Source organism: Macrosteles quadrilineatus, unplaced genomic scaffold (assembly GCF_028750875.1).
Source record: "Macrosteles quadrilineatus isolate MER2022 unplaced genomic scaffold, UCM_ALF_1.0 Scaffold_1__1_contigs__length_201487025, whole genome shotgun sequence".
Lineage (NCBI taxonomy): Eukaryota > Metazoa > Arthropoda > Insecta > Hemiptera > Cicadellidae > Macrosteles > Macrosteles quadrilineatus.
Genome location: NW_026542594.1, coordinates 136,916,162 through 136,941,100, shown reverse-complemented (window position 1 = coordinate 136,941,100; position 24,939 = coordinate 136,916,162). Strand labels below are relative to the sequence as shown.

The 24,939-nt window shown below is 34.5% G+C and overlaps 1 protein-coding gene across 1 annotated transcript; it reads right to left on the bottom strand.

Annotated features, from left to right (window-relative positions):
• On the bottom strand, positions 1–24,190 carry LOC128982885 (trace amine-associated receptor 9). Its single transcript, XM_054401935.1, has 8 exons — positions 24,124–24,190; positions 10,352–10,831; positions 9,039–9,164; positions 7,791–7,907; positions 4,579–4,869; positions 1,720–1,848; positions 1,363–1,488; positions 1–1,057 (listed from the first exon to the last, which is right to left on the bottom strand). The coding sequence occupies exons 2-8, from the start codon at positions 10,571–10,573 to the stop codon at positions 824–826; spliced, it is 1,245 nt and encodes a 414-aa protein (XP_054257910.1). The 5' UTR covers positions 10,574–10,831; positions 24,124–24,190; the 3' UTR covers positions 1–823.
• Between the last annotated feature and the right edge of the window lie 749 nt (positions 24,191–24,939).

Here is a 24,939-nt window from a genome sequence, read left to right as displayed (position 1 = left end):
TACACTCACCGACGAACAGTAACCTACGCAAGTATGATAGCCTAGTTAGGTTAGTTGATATGGAGAAGGATCAATAACAACTTTCATCCTAGAAAATTTACATTTACGGTATTTAACATTTTTATAGAGGTATAGGCAGTCAATATTACGATTCAACAACCATTTTTAGACTATATTAATAAAATACCAAATAAATTAGAATTTAATAAAACAAGCACATAATAAGCATTCAAATTATCAAGCAACACAATTATTACCCGATTATTATTGACAATTTGAAGAATTTGTGTTAAAAAAAAGTTGGTTATTCGATATTTAATATTGGGATTCATTGGACTAAAGCAAAGACAAACCAATAGATTATTATTACTAAGATACACTTTTAATCAATAATACGTGTCCATAACTGTTAAATACCACATTAACATTACATTATAAAGTAAAATAAAGTAATGACGTGTTAATTAAGTTGGGCTTTATCTTTGTACAGATACCTTAAAATACAGTCATCAACACAACTAAACTTTAAAACTATGTGAGCTACTAATCTTAGATTATAAACAGTCTTAAATAAAATCTATAAGTTATTGCAGTTCATGTGATTGTCTTATTTCAAGGAAAGGTAGACTATAAAAGTAACATTCGAATGGAGATGAGTTAAAATCTTAACACAAACGGTCTTTGAAATAGTCGGTAGTTTTGTACAAGCTGGTCACCACTAGAGTGTGCTGTGGGTCTTGATGCCATGCACCTCACACCAGTTCTGGTCGCTAAACGACTCCTTGGTGATGGAACAGTGGAAAGACCAGCCAAACAGCGCGCATCACTGGGTGCGCCTACTAGCTGCGGCAGTGGGGAGAGGTAGTGGTGGGGGTACACCGCGTGACATAGCCTGTAGACTACTACTACTCACTGTGCGTTCTAGGATCTCACCCCAATACCGCTCACTCATCCCCTCCAGGTCACTGCGACTGGCTATTGCGGCTGCGATTGGACCCGTCGACGTGCAGCAACGAATGGCCGCTTCACTGGGTTTTTTAGGCTTTCGACACAACACCTAAAACCACAGATTATTTATATTTCAGTGCCAGTAACCTTTTTTAGATTGTTCGTTGCATAATTAATAGTTCAAATACTGCACTGAATACTTGTCCCAAACGAATAAGTTCCATTATACCTTTATGTACTTTGGATAAAAAAATACGAGTTTATTTATTGCCTGTCCACCCACCACATTCACATTTTTGTGATGTTCCCAGTCCAAAAAAATATTGTAGGCTATAGTAACAGACTATTAGACTACTACTACTGTAGATGCTAGGTAATTCTATATAGCTATATGATCACAATCAGAGAGTTTACCTTTTGCAGGAAAATTTCCTTGCTAATCCTTCGGAAATTGTTGTTGAGCAGCCAGTATAGAAATGGGTTCCAGAAACTGTTGCTGAGTGCTAGCCAAGTAATCATAAAATCCAAGAAAGGCGGCATCTAAAAATAAAATAACTTGGGTTACGGTCATTTATGATTTAAGATATAATTTGAAATATTATAACGATTAATCAGAAATAACAAAAATATCTTCAAAGATAAAGCCGGGAAGCCAGATTTATTTAACGTTGTGAATCTTCTTGTGCTGATGTGTTTCATTCTGCACACTGAAAAAGGATATTTTTATAACTGATATTAATAACAGAGATTGACAGCTGAATTGGTTTTTACCTTGGAGCCAGTGCAGGCCACAACCACTTCCTGGATGGTCCATGGGGTGACCATGACGATGAAGCCCAGTGACATGGCCGCCATGGTGCGAGAGGCATTGGTACTCAGTCGTCGCTCATGGGCCATCAACTGCAACATCACTTTTATTAAGGAGATTTTATCCTTAGAGTTAGATAAATAAATAAGTCAGGTTTGAAGTGGGATTCGTGGATATTCATATTATTTCCTTTTCTTTAGCAGTTGTTGGGTGTTGAGTAATTATGCTTCAGTCAAAGGCAATTAAATTTGGCTGTAACTTCGCCTACTCATAGGAGTAAGATAATCACTCTACATAAGTTAGAGTGGATGTAATATTGTTTTAAGATTGCTTTGTGTTGCTTACGCACTAATCTTTTTACTTCGGTGTGTTGCTTTGTAAAAAATGGTATAAACGGCATCAATATTTGAATAAAAACAATAAAGTACGATCTCATGCTAAAGTAAAGCTTTATTACGTACATTTTAGTCATTATTTGACAAATTCAATCGGTCATGATAAAACACGGTATTTGTTAGATATCAGTTCATTTGGTTTTGTGTGTTTCTACGTCAGTGGCATATTTTACGTTTCCAAAGGTAACGGTCCTGTTACTACCTTACGTCGACCAGTTTGTTAGATTGGTTTTGTAATATTTTTTACGACCGAAACAAATTAAATACCACCGACCATGGTCCGCTGGTACTGGATACTGTTGCAACACATATGTGGGTTCTTTCCACACTGTCTAAGACTTCAGTCACCAAGATCTATAAAACATAAATAGATAATGGGCACTCGTGTGGTGTACGAAAACAATGTTTATAAGTTTTTGTTTCATGAGAGAAGTCTCTGAGTAGTAAGACCTACTTGTTTAACAGAACTTCTAGTTTCAAAGAAGATACAATACAAACTGCACTCTGACCTAACTTTTACAACTCTATGTAAGAGATACTAGTGTTCTCCTGTAAAGTTTGAAGCTGTTTCAACTTTTCTCTAAAACCAGTCTAGACTTTACTGAGCCAATTACTCTCATTCATCAAACCCTTATTTCTGTTACACAGTTCCATGTACTTTAAAAAGTATATATAACTAGGCCACTGACAGTGACCGACACGCACACATTTGTGTTTATAACTTACAAGATAACTACATTGAAGATGTGATACTACACGTTAAATGGTATTTCCACTTTTTATTTGATATTGTAAATCAACAAATTTAACATATTTTCTTGAAGCGAGGAATAAAACCCCCCATAATAATAATTATCGGTCAATTAAAACTTTTTAAAATTGTGCTATCATTTTGCAGGGTTCACATACTTCTTATAAGCTGTTTGAAATTAAAAATGAAATGAAATGAATTATTGTTTATTTACAGAGGCAAAGTTAACACTTTCTTACATTTAACCTCTTTAACCTTCGATAGGCAAATATTTTATTTTAGGGACGAACTTTTACATATATGAACAAAAATATTGATTTAGGACCTGAGTGATGGGTACACGATTTCTTTGTATCACTTAAATTTGAACTAGCGATGGAAGAAGTAGATCATCATGTACAATTGTCATTTCTATGTTTTACTGAAATAACAATGTGATTCAAATCCGCTAACTTACAATTAATCATATTCGTACCCAAGGAAAGAATATGAGACTGCTCTACATCGAAGCTAGACTTTCTATTTAGTCCTATGTATTTCTTTCATTTGAATGTATCACCAATGTAAAAGAACCTTCATAAGTTATTTTGAAAACTAGTTCAGTATGAGGCAATATTTAATACAATCTTGTGTTAATAATATGTTTTATTAGACTGGATTTGCGTCGACGTCCTGTAATCCAAGCGACTAGGAGGTCACAAGCTGGTGATATATATAGGCGTGAACTGTGGATATAATACTTCCTGGTTTAGATTAACGTCCGCACTAGTGAGTAAGCGACTATCCGCAGTAATATCATAATAATGAGACCAATTCGTTAACTAAAAGGCAAAAATGTGGTTCGGATTCTACTATAAAGTGTAGGTCCCTTATCGCCATTGGCTGTATGTGCTAATAATTAACAGCGTTGTCTAAGTGGTCTAAGTCCCTAAGAAGGCTAGGTACAAGATCGTACCTAGTACATAATCGTAGGATGAGTGTAGACTCAACTCCATTCATACTTGGCTTAAAATACCTACATTCGTATGATTGCCATTAGTAAAGTATTCAAGTATAAAAGTCTATTACAGTAAGTATTACAGTATTTGGTGTGCAGTTTTTAAAAATACGTATAGGCCTACGTATTTCCAAATGCTTCTTAAAAACAAAACACTTTATATTCCACGTTTTCTTATATGTATACAAATAAATACAGTAAACACAAGAAAAAATTTCCTTGTGCAAGGATGTTTTAACAACATTATATTATTGATAATATAGTGTGCTGTTCCATTAATATAATATGCATAGCATAACTTATTGATACCAGATATTTAGAATAGTAGCTTTCTTTACTTGTTCTGTGCAGTAGGTGCACGATACTGGAAAAAATTATCTTTAAAATCAACTGTAATATTCGTTAAATCAATAAAAAATCGTACCATAAAAACGTTTCACAAACACTTAAAAATAAACTATATTTATTGTAGTATAAAAATTGACATTTGCTACAATAGAACAAAATCGGAAACCTAGTATGTTTTCTGATTCCAATCAATAAAATTACTCTCGTGTGCTAATCACGGAAGAGTGCACAAACCTCTCGAATCGTACATGGAACATTTTTATAAATCACGTGGCATGGCTGAACATTTGAGTATTGCAAAAAGGATACACTACACGTATCATTTACTCACCTTTTCCATGGAGGCAGTAGATATTTCCTGCTGAGGACTAGCAGCAGAGACGGATCGTTTCAGTCTGAGCTTGTTGACATGGAACGCTGAGCCGTAGCAGTACATGAGCACCATTGTGGTGGGGAAGTAGAATGTACAAGCGGCGAGAATGCGGAGACTGGCTCTGGTGTAGAAGGGGTCGCAGGCTGCTAGACCCGAGGCATTGAAGTAGTAACTCCCCCGGGGTAGGACCAGGGTGGAGAACACGGTGAGGGAGGTGACGAGAGTGAGGCACAACAGTGCCATGCAGCCCTAAAGTAACACACAATGTGTTTATTGCAATACGGTATATGAAGAGTTTGAAGTAGTAACTCCCCCGGGGTAGGACCAGGGTGGACAAAACGGTGAGGAAGGTGACGAGAGTAAGACACAACAGTGCCATGCAGCCCTAAAGTAACACACAATGTGTTTATTGCAATACGGTATATGAAGAGTTTGAAGTAGTAACTCCCCCGGGGTAGGACCAGGGTGGAGAACACGGTGAGGGAGGTGACGAGAGTAAGGCACAATAGTGCCATGCAGCCCTACAGTAACACACAATGTGTTTATTGCAATGCGGTATATGAAGAGTTTGAAGTAGTAACTCCCCCGGGGTAGGACCAGGGTGGAGAACACGGTGAGGGAGGTGACGAGAGTAAGGCACAATAGTGCCATGCAGCCCTACAGTAACACACAATGTGTTTATTGCAATGCGGTATATGAAGAGTTTGAAGTAGTAACTCCCCCGGGGTAGGACCAGGGTGGAGAACACGGTGAGGGAGGTGACGAGAGTGAGGCACAAGATCCCTACAGTAACACACAATATATTTATTGCAATACGGTATATGAAGAGTTTGAAGTAGTAACTCCTCGGAGTAGGACCAAGGTGGAGAACATGGTGAGGGAGGTGACGAGAGTAAGGCACAACAGTGCCATGCAGCCCTACAGTAACACACAATGTGTTTATTGCAATGCGGTATATGAAGAGTTTGAAGTAGTAACTCCCCCGGAGTAGGACCAGGGTGGAGAACACGGTGAGGGAGGTGACGAGAGTAAGGCACAACAGTGCCATGCAGCCCTACAGTAACACACAATGTGTTTATTGCAATGCGGTATATGAAGAGTTTGAAGTAGTAACTCCCCCGGAGTAGGACCAGGGTGGAGAACACGGTGAGGGAGGTGACGAGAGTAAGGCACAACAGTGCCATGCAGCCCTACAGTAACACACAATGTGTTTATTGCAATGCGGTATATGAAGAGGTTGAAGTAGTAACTCCCCCGGAGTAGGACCAGGGTGGAGAACACGGTGAGGGAGGTGACGAGAGTAAGGCACAACAGTGCCATGCAGCCCTACAGTAACACACAATGTGTTTATTGCAATGCGGTATATGAAGAGGTTGAAGTAGTAACTCCCCCGGAGTAGGACCAAGATGGAGAACACAGTGGGCGAGGTGACGAGAGTGAGGCACAAGATCCCTACAGTAACACACAATATATTTATTGCAATACGGTATATGAAGAGTTTGAAGTAGTAACTCTTCGGAGTAGGACCAGGGTGGAGAACATGGTGAGGGAGGTGACGAGAGTGAGGCACAAAAGACCTACAGCAACACACATCATGATGGGGTTGACTCACAACTCTGAACAGTTATCACAGAAGAGTGAATGATAAGTTTGAGGTTTTGTGGAAACGAGTGTCTGTGTTTAGAGTGAGCTAGATAGAGTAGCACTGTACGTGGTGATTGCACTGTTCTTACCACAACAGAGTTACAACTGTAACATAAGTTGAACCAGTTGTCTGATGAGACGTTACAGTTCTGGGGTATAAGTACAGTAAGTACGGAACACTGGAATGTGTGTGGTGGATCCATTGTCTTAGTTGTGACTCGAGTCTAAGTACGATCTCATTAACGTGGATGGTAAAGCGGAAAATTGTTTTCAAATATCAATGCCCACGTCTACATCTTATGTATTTTCTCTTCATCATATGACCAGTTCTGAAAATAGTCGAACTGATTTTGTTTTACATCAAGTTGATTTACAACGCCATGCAATCTCTTATAGGTACCTACAAACTCATCTCTACACTTACAAACTTGGCTCTATTTTGTTTCTTGTCAATTATTACAGATTTTTAAAATACGGACATTTAATTTGAAAATTAATTACGAAAAAACTCAAAAAGTTGTATTATTACATGTTTTTGTTGGTTGAAATCAAATGTCTTAGTGACTTAAAAAGCTCAAGTAGATCATATTTATAAATATTCTGACAAATTAAATTAAATTGTAGAGGTAAGAGACTGAAATAATTGGGTGAAACATGAGTTAAGATAAAGTTACGGTAGCAGATACATAACCAGAATTAGTTTTGTCAGAATGTTAAAATTTGCGTAAGGATTTAAAATATGCTGGGTAGATGAGCTTGTTAAGTGCAAGTGACTTAATTATTGTTTTATTAAACTATATTATGAACGAATACAGTATATTAAGCTGTAAAAAATAAGTAATGTGTGAAACTAATGCACACTCCTAATAAAAATGAGGGCAAAATCATTAGCATTATAAAACCCATTCCACCCATTTGTCATTGATATATCTCCCACGGTGTCATAAAGAAGTGTGAACTAGTTCAGCTAACTATATTTGCATTCTTTTTTATGTATTGTAACATAGCTAAACATTAATTATATATTTTTTCATTTTTCATTATTCTCAATTATAACTATTGAATTTAAACAAATATTAAATTAACCTTTTATAAAAAGCGTAACACGTGGTTTGACTAAATTTTCATAAACCAAGAAAAGTAAATTCATTTTACCTCAAATAAAATATAGCTCTCTTAAAAAACCGTCCAATTTGATTGTATTCAGTATTCTAAGCAAGGTACTGAATGCATTGCAATATAATTTATTGAAATACAAAAAACAAGTGAACCCGCTGAAGAGAAAGTCTCACATTGCTTGTTTGGAACTGTGGATAAGATCATTGTTTGTCTCAACCCCTTTCGCTACTTAATCTATTTTTAAAGTAACCGTTGGCCTCTATGCAATATTAAAGTTTTCTGATATATTGTTCCGGACACTATGTTTTCAACACACCACCATGGCTAACACTGTGATGCATTGACGCTAAAATAAAAACCTATAAGGTTGGCCGCTATAAAGATATAGTTAGGTAGTTTTAGTGTACCTTTTTGTTGGAGTGCTTGTGGTAGCTGACGGGGTGCAGCATACAGTTGTACCTGTCCACAGCCATACAGATGAGTATAGCTGCACTCTGCTGGGTCAGTGCGCCTCGTAGCAATGCCTGCACATTGCACAACATGTCATCTCCATCATCTCGCGTGGATACGTATTTTAGTATAGGAGTATGATTTTAAAAATGTGATACAACATAGCTAGTCTCTCATAATTTGTTTATAAAGGAACGTAATTTAGCTATCCTTCATTGGGCACATTACTTTAGTTACATTAGTTTGAGTTGTAATCGGACAGTTGACATTGATTTATCCAGCCAAGTATGTGTTTCACAACAAGCAACGTACAAACAAATTTAATTGTGCTCAAGAGGTCCAATACATAAACATAAATATATGTTTATTTATTTGGTTTATCGAAATTATAGGAATATACATATTCAGACAGCGGTAAGAGAAGGAAATGCAAAATATTGTGTATATTTATTGTGCAAACATTTAATGTATATTTCTTGTATCTAGATTACTATGACTATAAAACTCCTACATACGGTGAAAGAAACTAAACTAGGTAATTCCATCGATCTCTATTGGTAATTCTAGGATGCAATGTTATTTGGGGACAAACCCAAAATAAAAATTAAAAATAAAGAATAAATAAAGATTGAAATTAAATTAAACAAATTAAATTATATGGACTGAAACGCATGTATTTTAATACTATACAAGTTCCAGGTAATTTAGAGCAGAGAGTCGTGACAAAAGATAATACCCAATTCTTTAGATGTAATAAAAAAATTACCCAATCACCAATGAATATAGATATAAAACTTAATTTCATCGTTTCATTTATAAAATTCTCTTTAATCAACAGAGTAGCTACAACGCTTGAGCCCATAACACTTGGAAATACAACCAAAGTTAATTAAAATATAGGTAATGTGAAAACTTTAGTATTTATCTTTGTTGCCATAAGGACTAATCAGTATTTATTTAAAATACTCTACCTCAATATTTTGGGCTTGCCCGAGGGGATTTCGGGGATATAAATAAGCCCACGTGTTTTCCAAATTGATGATTTACGTCGAAATAGAATTCAAGCCCTATTGGTTCCACAGCTTTTGTATGTACTTTAAACAAACATATATGCAGGCAGAAACTAACTATATTTATCAATTATACCTAAGGTTAATTTTTTTACATGATTAAATAAACACATGACGTTGTGCAGCAGCTGATACCTGTATCTGACAGAGCATATCACTGTAGGGCCAGCAGCCATACACAGCCGGCAGCACGCCGAAGGGTGTGATCAACAGACCAATGGCCAGGTCGTTGCCTGCCAGTGACGTCAGCAGGTAGCGGGGCTGCACAGTGCACACACACTTGGATTAATCTATTATACAAAATATTGCCAAATATGTTATGATTAGGTAAAACTACCTTCATTAAGGATAATTACATTGTTTAAACAGCCATTTCTTGCAAAAAGTGCAAATAAAGTAAGTTGTTATTTTCGTATAAATATTTTTTCCAAACAATTTTTTAAATAAATAAAATAATAAGAGGTTTATTTATTAAAGATTTTCTCCCAATGTTGTGGTAATTAATTTTGTAAGCAAACCTGAATTTAACCTTACATACTAGTTACAAAACTGTCCAAAATGTTTCTATTTAAACACAACAATGAGTTTTCGTTATGATGAAAGACAAAGTATTAAGTTCAATCATATCGTCTCGAAGCTTGTGTGGATAAATACAGGGTGATTGATATAAGTGTGCCAGCCGTTTTATTTGAAAACCATAAGAGATATCAAAAAAAGTTAAATAGTAACTGCCTTGGACTTTTTATTTAAAAAATTGTAGTAAAGTCGAAAAAATTATTTTAGCCGCCATTTTTCCAATATGGCCGCCAACTTAGATTTTTCTAATGGAACACCCTGTATTTTATGATGTATTCTGGTAGGAAATGTAATTTTAAGACGATTTTATTCTTGAGATTTTTTTCATAAACCTAACCGTTTCAAAGATATTAATGGTTTAAGTTGTGAAATTTTGAATGGTGTTCGAATAAAAAAGCTGGCATGCTTGCTTAGGCCTTTATCGAAACTCTTTCTCATGCGGAAATTTCAAAACTTTAACGTTTATTATCTTTGAAACGGTTAGGTTTATGAAAAAAAGCACAAGAATAAAATCGTCTTAAAATTACATTTTCTACCAGAATATATCATAAAATACAGGATGTTCCATAAGAAAAATCAAAGTTGGCGGCCATATTGGAAAAATGGCGGCTAAAATAATTGTTTCGACTTTACTACAATTTTTTAAATAAATAATTCAAGGCAATTACCATTTAACTTTTTTTGATATCTCTTATAGTTTTCGAATAAAACTGCTGGCACATATCAATCACCCTGTATTTCCACTATTTTCAGATTATAAGATAATTTTTAGTTATAAGCAACTACATAAGTTATAGACATAAGTTTATCAATTGAACGATGGACGTTGACAGCCTTTGAAATACTATAATATTTTCTTTATGCAAACCTACCTGTGCATGTATGTACTTGGAGTATCTCCTGCTGTTGATGACGATGATGACCAGCATGTTGGCTATGATGATGCCGACAAACAATGTGAGGATGATGGTCCCCTGCACCAGACCCCCTAGCGACGCCGTGGGTCCCACAGGGCCGTAGCGGGGGTGCGTACAACTAGAGTTGTGGAGGGATGGAGGCACCAGGAGACTACTCTTGGACGAGATGCTTCTCATACTCGTCTATTGGCTACGTAATACGATTAGTTGTTTTATCTAAATGCGTTTGAGTTCAGTGAGAGTTAACTCTTATTTCAGACACTCCGGCAGTACAACCTTCTACCATGAAACTCATGACTAATGAATCGAGTCACGCAATATTGTACACTCGTTTAAAATAAGTGCTCTTCACGCATTAAACTAATTTCAACCTACTTTTAACGTTCTCAATAAAAGTCTTGCTTTTTGATATGCAGAGTATATTGCAGTCCTTTTCTGAAACAACAATAATTAAGTTACATGTGAGTTTTATCTAAATTACCTAATAATATAATTAAACTATGGAAAGAAATGTACTATTTGTTGTTAATTATTATAAATAAGTATGACTATGGTTAAGGAATGTTTTAAATTCGCTTAAAGTATTTAAATTTAAAAAAAATCTTGTTGATGGGACAGTTTCAATATTTTTTTTATCAGATTATGTTTAGGACTACAATGTGCAATGTCTAAGGTGCCATATAAAATAGCAACACTAAAGGATATGTGAACAATATATATAAGCATTGGGATTGGAACAAAATAAATAGGAGAGAGGTAAGAGGGAGGCGATGGCAGTGATTTGTTCTGTGACCGGTATCCTTGAGAAACAGTCGCCTATCTCTACCTCTTTGTAACAAAATACTACAGTAAATCATGAGTTAAAAGCACATATACACATACACCTTAGGCTACGTACTATTTTATTTTTGTAAGCTACTGTTTTTTTTTTTTTTTTTTTACAATATCCTATACAAGAAAAGGGAAGAATTCAGGGTTAAATGTCACCCTATAATTTCTTCTTTAATATAATAACAGCTCTGGTAATAATATGTAGTTATATATATTTTTATTGACTAGAAGCTTAAATGGAGACACCTGAACAAAATAAAGAAAGACAATTATTAGTAAATTTCCATTTTTCTATGCCATTAGGATTTTTATACTTTTTGTTCTGTCAGAGAACGGTTGACGGTTCCAACCATTATTGTAATTCTTGAAACGCAACATTTTTTTAGATAGCATCATTAATTGATAGCCAATGACAAATGACATCTGAGCCCAGAATCGAACCTGAAGTCGAACCAGCAACCTTTAAATTCAAAGGCGAGCACTAAAACCACTCGGCTATCCATACATTTAAAATTAATATATATATAAGCAAAAATATCGAGGGCTGAGGTCTCAAATATTTATATGTAGCTGTTATTATTATAGTACTACTCAAATGTTATTTAACCGTACGGTAGACTTGATTATAAAACGCGGCAAGCATTTGGCGGGTGTTAGGTTTTCTGGCGCCAAATTCTGCAGTGGACGACGCTCCGTTGTAGCTACGATTAGGAACATCCGCTCTTAACCTTCCACAAAATAACAACCAGCCTTAGCTAAGTGCAAATGCTAACATTACTAAAAAGTCTATATATTTAATGATAGGGATATGATAGTAGGTATATACTTATATACAAAATATAAAATGAAACAACCCCTCTTGCGTTTACATAACTATAGCAATTCTAAGATAATATTGAGAACTCTTATAAGATATAAAAAAAAAAAAATTATAAATACGAATGTTTGAACTCAGATTAGGACAGACGATTAACTAATAATGGATGCAACTGCTTTTCCTGTCCCCTTGGTCTTCTAGGAGGGGATAGAATTATTAATTACTACGCTAAAACGATAAGAATCTTATAAAAAAAGCTGTGTATACGTGTGTCTTAAAATTATGTTACATTGATGACATGTGGTTTACATGTGTAAGGTGAGATGAACTTGAATGAGTTCATGAACCAGCATGATCGGGCCATGGGAATGTGGTTTTACGGGGGTTTATGGGGTAAAAAAGGTTTTTCTCATTTTGACCCTCAAATCACAAAATTTCCTAATTTATCTCTAGATATTTTTAAAGAGCTTAAGAAAACAAATAATTAAATATATAAAAGTATTTATGTAGTAATTTATGGTAATGGAGAAAATTCCAAAAAGATTTATATTTAAAAATTGTAAAATGGTGTTTATATATTTTCAACACTTGTTTATGGATATATTTTCATCAAACTTGGCGTTTTAATTTTGTTTTACTAAGCTTATAATATTTTACAAAAAAATCGCACTTTATTCATTTCCTTGTAGCAAGCAGCAAACCTAGGTACTCGTTTAACCTAATGTTATGCAAATTGATTAAATTGAAAATCAATTCAGACGGAAGGAAATTCGCTTAGTCGGCAGGTTTGCTGTGGCGGGGGTATTTGGTTTATAACGCTTTTCCGGTTATAAGAAATGAGGATTACTTACTGCAATTAATCAAACATTTAAATTTAATTATGGCCCACCCCTTATAATGAGAAGTCTGTCTGTGTACGTTAAATAGTATAACGTAACACAGCCTTTACAACAGTGTCATAGCAAAGTGGATGCAGATAGTCGTACGTTTTATGTTTTATTTATTAATAAGTTATACAATAATAATAATATTTGCAATAATATTTTTATTGAAACTAGTGCATTCCATAAGCAGTAAGCACATCTGAACTATACAAGAGAAAAAAATTAAATCCGTGTTTAGTCATAAAGCGCCGTACTACTAAGTGATACTTCAAGATTTCAGTAGTTAAATTGCGCCACGGCAGTTGCAGGCGCTTACTGAGTAATCTACCCAAATAAATTACCCTAATTGAAATTACTTGTTTTAAAATTATCGTTTTTTGTTTTAAACAAGTCAATATTAGCCTTGCTGTAAGAAGTTGCATTATGACTTTCTGAGGTTAATTTTATTTTTATTTTATTTTTAAGGCTATATAATCAACAACGTAGTACCAAATGTCCTTTAGGCTATTAAATGTGTAAAACGGCAACTAGCCTTTGAGTGAAACTCAAATCATTGAGTCTGGAAAAAAATCTGAAATATGTTATCGGGTTAAAATATAAAGGTGTCTGTTGCTTGACAGGCTCTATATGTTAATGAACTTATTATAGTACCTCCCTGAGAACTGAAAACACGCTTAAGATTACAACTACACATGAAGCACATGGTTTTAGTAGAAATATTGTGCAGTGTAAAAATTAAAAACTACTTATTATGACGAAAAAACAAATAGGCCTAGTCGATGATTTAATATTTGTTTGGAAATCAACAACAATCAAAGTAGCTAGCCGTTTCTCAAGTCTTAAGACTTTAAGATACTTCCTATCATCAACTGATATATGTTTTTAGTTGTAATACTCCTTTATTAACACACCTCATTACAGTAATTATAATATTAATTTACTTTTTTTAATCACTTTTTTACCCATAAGAAAGATTTACTGTAACGTATAAATCTGAAAGAGGGTAAAATAATATTCAAGTTATCGCTGTTAACCAAATGAAACCTAATAATGATAAACAGACGTAGCCTTGTCTCTTAAAGAAATGTATTTTACCCCTGGACAATATTGACATTTTTACATTACAATCAACCAGAGACAACGACGAAATACTCCCCAACGGCGGCATTTTCCATTAACTGGAATCTGTTTAAATTGTTTCCGTATCTCAATTCTCAATTTTCATTATAAATATTTCAAGCCTTTTACATGTTTTAAGTCAATTGTTGAGGTAAGATACTGTACAACACAAGTCATTCGTATTTTATTGTTAAATTATACGTTTGAATACAATTTTACGTTGGTATTTTATAATAGCCCAATTAGATATTAAATTCGTATTAGTGTAATCTCTACAGGTCTATGCTAATTATTTAGTTTAAAATACAATATTTTCAAAATGGTGTGAATTATATAAGATACGTATTCCTCTTCTAACAACAATAATTATAAAAGTTGTTATGAATAGTTAATTTCTTTCTTTAAGAAATAAACTTTTTTATGAGTTTTATAATCCAAAAAAATAATTGTTTATACAATTTTAGAGCTACTGTTCAATGTAAATTCATTCAATTTCCCATTATTATAGATATGAACAGGTAATGGCTTCCGTTTGAAAACATATGATCAGCTGATATTTCCATGTGTTTAAATTACCAAAAAAACATGCTAATAAAGTGCTAAAAAAGTGCATAAGATTTTTGTGAAAATCCCTTAGTTAATTTGGTGAAAATAACAGTAATCCAAAAATGTGATTTAAAGACATAGGTGTAGCAGTTATAAAACTATTCCTGTAACACTTTTGGTTCGGAGTTCTATAATTTTCTCCACTACGCAGGGTTTCATTCAGTATTATTTCTAATTAGGCACAGCTCATATTACTCAGAGAACTTACTCCCTGACGTGAATAAGTATTCAAAATGTTGTTTTTCAGTCAATATAAAAATATATACTTATTATAAATGTCACCTAGTATTTAAAGTGAAATCGTATCAACCGCATAGTAGAACAATTTATATAACTTACAACTATACAGATGAATCCAAAAAATCCCACATTTAACATATGAGTGCTTAACTTCAAAATGTTCAACATCAAATACAATACATTAATGTTAATTTGATCTATAATGCACTAGTAGTCGCACAAACAACATCATTTATCAATCAAAATATACAACACGACATTCTTTTCAGAAAAATCCCAAAACCAAATCCATGTCTTAATCTTGAGCAGGTCCCAGTATTACATGAGCTCACACAAAGAATGTCGCGTAGATGTGAGATGCTCATTCATGTTGAGTTCCTCAAGACTGTTCAGCGACAGCAGCGGCCCAACCCTCATTCAATCTTTTGTCAGCTTGTATCCGACAAACTCTCGCATATTCTACATTTCCCTTGAGTAATCGTGTTACCCGAACCTTGTGAATGAAATACTTTCTTGTATCTTGTTTCATTGCAAAGTAATTATACTATATAAGCGTATATTCAGTATTTACATTTTCCATTACTTCAGTTTTTAAAACGAGTTTGACACAACTAGGTCAAGTCCAGTCTCTTAGACCAGCAGATAAAAAAGGATAAACCACAGACAGTATCTGAAGGGAAATTTAGAGCAGCTGTATCGTTTTGAATCATGTTCTCTATTCCTGTGTAGTCATCAAAATACTAATTTTAAAAAAATAGTCCATTACATGTTAAATTACATGACAAGATTCAATTGAAATATATGGCTAAATTAACGTCAACATAGAGATGTGAAAAGATTTCAATAGGGAATTTAGCTGTTTAATTTTATGTAAACCTGTATTTAAATCCGTTTTAATAATAGCTAATGCATTGAAGAGTAAGAAAACCGGTAAGTATTTTTTTTCTTTAAAATTTTACAAAAATAAAACACTTAATTGCATGAAAGTTCATAATGAAAAATAATTAATGTATCCTAAAATAGTTTATGATTGCTTTGAAACGTGTTTTGAAACTCATACCTGGTCATATTCGTTGGCCAATTCGCCAAGGACAGTACATATCAACATGACCTACTCTGTCTCTCGACGTCCACTCAACTTAATTGAAACCTAGTGCGGGTTAAATTCAAACATACAGATATGGCAAGCTGGATTAGCCTATGACTTTGCAAAAAATACAATTGCGAGATGTTTAAACTTTATAGATAACATTTGGTAGGAAATAAGGTTGGAGAACATTGACATCAAACCTAGTAAATCACATAAGTGTGTGAATTAACACAGTACTTAATACAGTATTTAATTAGGATAATAATATTTAAGTATGAGTACTGTTTTAATATGTCAGTATGTACTGTTTGAATTTTTAGAGAAAATGACGAAACTCCCTGATACCAAAATTGATCAGTCCGGTAAATATAGTATTTTATTTGATTGTAAGGCGAATTTTTCTGTTAGTTTAATTAGGTTGTTTTCCTGCAGCAGTTATTTGCTTGTAACTGTCGTTGCCGAGGAGCTGGTCCAGACAGTTTTATGTACGTATAACAAGGCAGTACAGAGTAGCAGATGAGTTATAGTCGCTTGCTGGCGCCGAACGTTTTCTTAAGATTACTATTTTAATGAGTTCTTATTCACAATTGTCGTAGCCCGTAGTAAAATACTACATTGATTTAATTGATTTAGAATTGTGTACAAAAAATATTAGGTTATATATTAATGGGTTCGTCGATAATATTTACTGAACAAATAACACATTAATTAATAATTACACATCGATTCGGAGATATTCATCTTCCTCAAGTTGTTTTCTTTGTAATGATACAGAAATCATTTGACAGTGAAGCTAAAAAAATCGTATTCTATACAGGGTGAACGACTTAACTGTACCACCATTACTACCTCATTTAAACTACAGTATTAGATTAGTAGAAAACATTAAAAAGTGGATTTCGATTATTTCCTTATAAGATTAAAAGATATACATTCCACTTCTTAAAAATTTTAATATTTTTATAGGACAACTCGTATTTTATGATGATTTAAAAACGTAAATGCAATTTAAAAACTTTTCATTCCTTGGATTTTTTCTCTAAAGCTGTTAAGGAGCTACAAAGTGTTACATTTTGGAAAAAGTGGCTTTTTTTACATTCTGTATCCTATAGCTGATAAACGAGTATGTTTGGAGAGGAAAGTCATTGCATCAATTAGTCTTAAAATTGAATCTCTTCATTCTTAAAAGATCATAGAATTTATAATAAATGTTATAACAAGTTTAAATATAACCACCATTTAAAAAAGGAGAATCCATATTTTAAATGCATTTCATGATATTACCAAATAATATAGGCACAATTTTAAGCTAAAGTAAATTTATAAGGTAAATTTACTAGTTTAGGAGCTTCAGGTTGCAGAATGGACTCAGAAAGCTAATTTTACTTAAATGTAGCACGCAGTAACTACTAAACATGTAGCTTTAGAGAAAAATACGAGAAATACGTTTGAAATTGCATTTACATTATATAATTTTATAACATACAAAACGTTCCATAAGAAATTTTAAAGTTAGCGGTCGTATTGGGAAGTGGTGGCCATTTTTGAGAAAGTGGAATTCATATTTTTAAGCACATAAGAAAATAGTTTTTAATTACCACTTAATGAGCACTCTAAATCTTTAAGTTTCCGAGAATGCAATGGTGGCACATTTAAATTGTTAACTCTGTATATTGTACATAAAAATAAAACAACTATTTGATGTACGTTCAATAGCTATTACCCAAATGGAAATAGCGCTAAAACACGTTACAAACGAATCCTTGATATATTAAAAACGCACGATTTCTGATCAGTAAATGCATAATTCATATTACTATTAACGTTTTGAAATGTATAAAACTGTACGAGAAAATGATTTCAAAGAAAACAAAAAGCTAGACTAGAAAACCTTGTGCAAAGTACGTTTGGTTGAGTGTGATTTAAATTTTACTTAGACAAAATTATACTTCATAGACACATTTTCAGGAATAAATTAATTTTCAGCTAAAGACCCTTGATAAAATACATTTTCCATCAAGATGTACTCTGTTAATCTTCGAGCAGGAGTAGACGCTGAACCAACAACATTTCCGTTCAAAGCAGAGACGCATTCATTCTCGACTGGCATCGTATTCAAACGTTGCGCTGACCGAAATTTAATCTTTTGTATATTTTATGGTTGCTGGCAAACATAGTCATATAAACTCATTCAGTGATATTTGGTAATATAGTATATTTTTACAATATAATTGAAATTTAAATATATGATCGCATAACTTATAAAAATAAATGTGGACGTGTAATTTATAGCATGTACAGTATAAACTGAAAGTTTTACTAATAATTTCGAACAAAATAAGGATATATCGTATTAATAGTCATTCGTTTGTAACAACTCTGTACCAATGTGAAATTACTTAATTAAAGACTGTTTAATGTCTAGGGAATAAGAAGTAAGTCTAAACATTTAATTTATTAAACACTAGCTGCTGTACCCAAAGCACGGGAAGATTTATTGACATTGATTTAAAATATATAATCTATGATAAGGTTTTAGATCAAAACATTGTGAAATAAGAACAGGGCAGTTCTTCTTGTTTACATTGAAATATCAAAGCAAAGAATTTTTCATCCTGCCATGGAGACCAATCCAATGCCAATACCAATGCATTGGTATTGGCTTTTGAAAACCTCACCGCAAAACCTTCGACATCCATGCGGCGAAGCTCGAGGGGAACTCAAGGAAGGTAATAGGCAAATGGCGTTCCTAGATATATGTGGACCATCGTTGTGGTTCATTTTGGCTATATTGGTTTAGTATTTTAGTCGTGACAACCATCCAGAGAGAAAAAAAAAAAACTAAATCTTATAATAGTATAGATTATCAGGGATAGTTCCAACATTTTGATACCAATTTTGGCATAGACCTACTTATCTAAAAAAATCACAAAATTATCGTTTACATTTTGGCTTCATATAAAATATTTTGGAGGTTCCTATTGTAGTTTATAGATTGTTAACTTATTATTTCTAACTCTAAAGTTTGAGCTCTTCCATTTGCCAGTCCAGGGGTTTTTAGATCTCTTGTCGTTCGTAACTAAATGAGACACTTGGTTTGAGGTTCCTCAGCTGAATAAATCAACAGTCCTTCTTAATAAACAGTCGTGGATTTATCTGCCTCGAGTGCTTGGTGTTATTTGTGTTAAAACTCTGATGATAAATTTTCGTATAGTCGTAGTTTTACCAAGAGGTTGCCATTTATCATTGACAATTTTAAGTTTTAGTTTCATTGCATAAATAAACATACAAATTCTTTGTATATCTTCATTATCATCATCATAGCACAATAAAAAATAAATCTACAAAAGTTTAAGTAAATACAATTTTCAAGTGTATGGTTCTAAAATATCGTTAGCTGTTGTTGGAACGTAATCTCATTGATGGAAATTGTGTTTTACTGTATGGGGATTCTTTCTCGCTACTATCGATAAACTGTCAATTAATGTGGTTGAATCATTCAATGTCAACACATAACCATATTTAGTAGGTCAGTCAATCACAGTTTAGTGGTACTGTAACTATATTATCAGCAACGTAGTCGTTTTAATATATTGCATTGTCGTTGCATTTCTCCTAGATTAGCCTTATTGGCTAGGAATACATTGTTTTTGATAACAGTTTAGTATTTATTTTACTATATTGCGAAAAAATATTATCCATACTTTAAGCGTAGGCAAATTTATATGCTTTCAAATACATCTTGATTTTTAAATGTAGTCTTAAGCGTTACAAATCTTGGTATGACGTTCCCTAGTTTACATGCTAGTCTGTTATGCTTTAAAATCTTGCAGTACAGTATATTGTTGAAGTAGGATGATTCCAGTGTTATCCTTACTTACGGTACTGAGTTGTTATTATGTGAACTGGTGTAACAGTGTAGTGTATAAATTGGCATTGCTGCTTACACTCTGTATCAGCCTACAGTTTTGTATATTGTTGTATCACTGGACAGACAGCGCTACGACAGCTAGAAGGCCGTATGAGGCGCCAGCCGCCTGGCATTGCTGCCTAAACTCTGTATCAGCCCACAGCTGTGTATATTGTTGTATCACTGGACAGACAGCGCTACGACAGCTAGAAGGCTGTTTGAGGCGCCAGCCGCCTGGCATTGCTGCCTACACTCTGTATCAGCCCACAGCTGTGTATATTGTTGTATCACTGGACAGACAGCGCTACGACAGCTACAAGGCTGTTTGAGGCGCCAGCCGCCTGGCATTGCTGCCTACACTCTGTATCAGGCACAGTTTTGTATATTGTTGTATCACTGGACAGACAGCGCTACGACAGCTACAAGGCTGTTTGAGGCGCCAGCCGCCTGGCATTGCTGCCTACACTCTGTATCAGGCACAGTTTTGTATATTGTTGTATCACTGGACGGACAGCGCTACGACAGCTACAAGGCTGTTTGAGGCGCCAGCCGCCTGGCATTGCTGCCTACACTCTGTATCAGGCACAGTTTTGTATATTGTTGTATCACTGGACAGACGGCGCTACGACAGCTACAAGGCTGTTTGAGGCGCCAGCCGCCTGGCATTGCTGCCTACACTCTGTATCAGGCACAGTTTTGTATATTGTTGTATCACTGGACGGACAGCGCTACGACAGCTACAAGGCTGTTTGAGGCGCCAGCCGCCTGGCATTGCTGCCTACACTATGTATAAGTCCACAGCTGTGTATATTGTTGTATCACTGGACAGACAGCGCTACGACAGCTACAAGGCTGTTTGAGGCGCCAGCCGCCTGGCATTGCTGCCTACACTCTGTATCAGCCCACAGCTGTGTATATTGTTGTATCACTGGACAGACAGCGCTACGACAGCTACAAGGCTGTTTGAGGCGCCAGCCGCCTGGCATTGCTGCATACACTCTGTATCAGCCCACAGATACAGTGTATATTGTTGTATCACTGGACAGACAGCGCTACGACAGCTAGAAGGCTGTTTGAGGCGCCAGCCGCCTGGCATTGCTGCCCACACTCTGTATCAGCCCACAGCTGTGTATATTGTTGTATCACTGGACAGACAGCGCTACGACAGCTACAAGGCTGTTTGAGGCGCCAGCCGCCTGGCATTGCTGCATACACTCTGTATCAGCCCACAGCTGTGTATATTGTTGTATCACTGGACAGACAGCGCTACGACAGCTACAAGGCTGTTTGAGGCGCCAGCCGCCTGGCATTGCTGCCCACACTCTGTATCAGCCCACAGCTGTGTATATTGTTGTATCACTGGACAGACAGCGCTACGACAGCTACAAGGCTGTTTGAGGCGCCAGCCGCCTGGCATTGCTGCCTACACTCTGTATCAGGCACAGTTTTGTATATTGTTGTATCACTGGACAGACAGCGCTACGACAGCTACAAGGCTGTTTGAGGCGCCAGCCGCCTGGCATTGCTGCCTACACTCTGTATCAGGCACAGTTTTGTATATTGTTGTATCACTGGACAGACAGCGCTACGACAGCTACAAGGCTGTTTGAGGCGCCAGCCGCCTGGCATTGCTGCCTACACTCTGTATCGATATATCAGCTTAGCTTCTTATTTATGTTGATATTTTCTGTCTTCAAATCTACGTTTACTATTAAAATATTTTAATTTAATAACATCTCCATCTCTTTTTTGACATTTTATAGTATCTTACGGTTAGAAAAGTATATTGCAGTTATTTTGCGGAAATATATACCTACCTCCAACCTAGTTCCTAGTAAATATGGTGCTAAATATGGCTGTTAAGTTGTTTTGTATCCCGACTATGAGTATATGGACAACAGTCTGTTTTATTTCGTGAGGGCTTGCTTACGGAAAGTGAGGTTTTAATGTTGTATTTTATAGTTATATATAAAACAGTCTATTTTATATACGAGTACGAGGAGTGTGGTGAGAATAATTTTTTAACCAAACAAACAGTCTCTATTTCTGCCTTTTATGATATGCATACTATTCCACATAATGTATGAAATATTGTGTAGGCTTTACGAATATAAAATTATAACCTCTCATATATTTTGGATGGATTTTTCTTCTATGGAATACTATGTGAAAGTCCGTCCATTCATATTGTATACGTATTACTTTCTCTCACTATAACTACTTATCTACACACCAAACTAAAGATTTTCAAAAGGCCATGTCAATGATGGACAGCAATATTTTATCAAATCATTATTAGTCAACATTGATTTATTTTGGTTCAAGCCAATTCAGTTTAGTTTGTTGCAATGAATTATTTTTATACCGACTAGACTATGATATAAATAGCAATAAATAAACTAGTCATTTCTAAACGTAAAATATTTTATATTAGAGAGTTTGATTTATAATTTTATTTTCATGAGTAGGCCCTAATTTGATTTTAAATTTCGAACAATATTTAATACATACATACCTAAACATTAAATATAATTTTTCTTTTAAATGTTGCCATCAAATACCATGGGGTATAATGCTATTAGGATGTATGACGTTTTGTCTAACAAACATTGAAATTTTATAATATTTAAAGTTATCAAATATGTATAGAGTAAAAAAAACTTAATTCTAACATTTTTTAAGAAGCACCTAGCCTTGAATTAGCTTTCGGGATATATGTATATATGTATGTATAGGACTACATAATTTCAACAATAACACTAATCTTTTGGTTTTTGAAAATTGTTAATTTCAAAAAATATAATTATTCTCGCCTATGAAACCTATTACCATAAGGGGTACCATAAGGGGACCACGTGGTCCTAGGGATCAAGCTGTCTCGAATTTCTGGATGTGGATTCCGAACCACCCAGTCACGGTATTATAAGAAGTGTTCGTGATTGGTTTATGATCAACGTACCACGAGGTGATTTAGCCTGGGCTTCCACGACAAATATCCCTCGCTCTAACCACTAGAGTTCATCTAAGATTAGCACTTTATTTAAATCAAATAATGTGATTAAGAATATTAGTTTTAAAACAATAATAATAGTAAACCTACACGATGTAGACAATCTAAAAGCGATTGCCCGTTCAGTTCAGTAAAAATCGTTTCAGCAACTTTCAGGAATCACAAGACCAGCAAATAAGATATATCCAAGATTACTGATATTTTGAGGATGGAAATACATTAGATACAGAAAATATTTCAGTAATATATTATATGTCGTAACCATGTAGATACATGGTCGCAACATGGTATACACGGTATTAGCATCAACATATACAATATGTGGTTCAAAAAAGTAATGGTTAATCTAAATAATAATAATTTAAGCTAGACCGAATACAAATATAAGTCTGATTTATTTTCTCCGTAATACAACATGAAGCCTTCATCTTTCTTCAAAATCAACTTGACATTAAATAAGTAAGATGTTAAATAAATCAATCCAAAACAAGTGATATTATGATAAAATTTTCAGTAAAAAACCTCCATGACCTATATATTTTGACAATCAACATTAACATCAATATTTTGAGAATCCAGATATATCAGTACAGGGCGATTTAATTAATTCGAACTGGCAATTAAATAAGCAATTAAATTGCAGAAAATTTATAGAAAAGGCTATAATAGTTTGTCAAGAAATTTTAGTGACAGTAGAAGTTGTGATTTGTGACAGCATAAGATAAAAATTGTCATGCTAGAGTATACAACTTTCATCGAAAGAAAATCATTGCTCATTGTTTCTCAAAGTTATTTGACATCCCTAGTTTTGAACATTTCCACCAAAATACAACACATGAACCACAAGACTATCAGTATGTACTGTATTTGAAAAACTGTTGGAAAGAATTTATTGCAAACGTCCAATCAGGAATTATATACAGATTGACCTGAGAGAAGCAATCAGAAAATACTGCGAAAATGTATTTCATGTTCTAGTAATCAATTTTTTGTCTCTTTATATGACATACCGACACCTACTTATCTATGCTTGAATTCGTGTTTTGCTGTAACCTTTAATAATAACCGTCGCAGTCAAAATTTTAATAAGTTAAAACTATTTTAGTAAATAATAACTAATATTTTTCGAGCAAGTGCGACAACCACTTGAAATATTTCATTCTTCAGGCAATTTTACAAATTTTTCGAACATGTGTATGCTTCTATTATTTAAAACTTACTTAGAAACTCGTGTTGAAATCGTCGTATCCCAACGCGGCACAGTAGGTACGCGTAGAGAAGCGGGCCAGGCACAACTAACTGTGGTGGTGAATCTCTCTCACCCTCACCCTCCCTCTATCAGTCTCTCTCTCTCTCACCTACTACCACACTGGACCACCCTCAACCCCCTCCCCTTCTATCACACACACACACACACGCACACACACACCTGACTAGACTTGGGTGAGTCCGATGGACCAGAGTCAACCTACGAGGTCAACTGTTTGCATAACCTACGTACAAATGGGAACAACCAAAATTACACCACGAGAAACTGCCATGGAGATTTAATTCAGATACTATATTTAAAAACTAAAGATGGTTAGTTTTAAATCCGTTTATTTCAGGCAATACGTGTTTCTGTACTATAGGATATGAAAAAAAAAACCGCCCCAGCAAACCTGCCACCTAAGCGAATTTCCATTTGTCTGAATTGAATTTCAATTAAATCTATTTAAATGACATTAGGTTTAACGACTACCTAGGTTTGCTGCTACAATGAAACTAGTAAAGTGTGTTTTTAGTAAAATATTAGGTAATAGCTTTAGCTTAGTATAATATAAATAAGTTTGCCAAGTTTAATCAAAATACATCCATAACAAGCAAACTACAAGCTTTTACAATATTATCCATAAGAAAACCATAGGAGTTTTAAATTTAAAATTTTTTTGAATTTTCTCCGTTACCAATAACCGTAAACAACACTTTGATATACTAAATTATATGTTTTTTAAGCTCTTTAAAAAAGCCTAGAGATAAATCGGAAAATTTTGTGT

Coding starts and splice junctions, on each gene's coding strand:
- LOC128982885 (XM_054401935.1), bottom strand. CDS start 10,573: ATGAGAAGCATCTCGTCCAAGAGTAGTCTCCTGGTGCCTCCATCCCTC. Junction 9,165..10,351: donor CCAAGTACATACATGCACAG/GTAGGTTTGCAT, acceptor TGCACTGTGCAG/CCCCGCTACCTGCTGACGTC. Junction 1,489..1,719: donor TGGCCTGCACTGGCTCCAAG/GTAAAAACCAAT, acceptor TTTTATTTTTAG/ATGCCGCCTTTCTTGGATTT.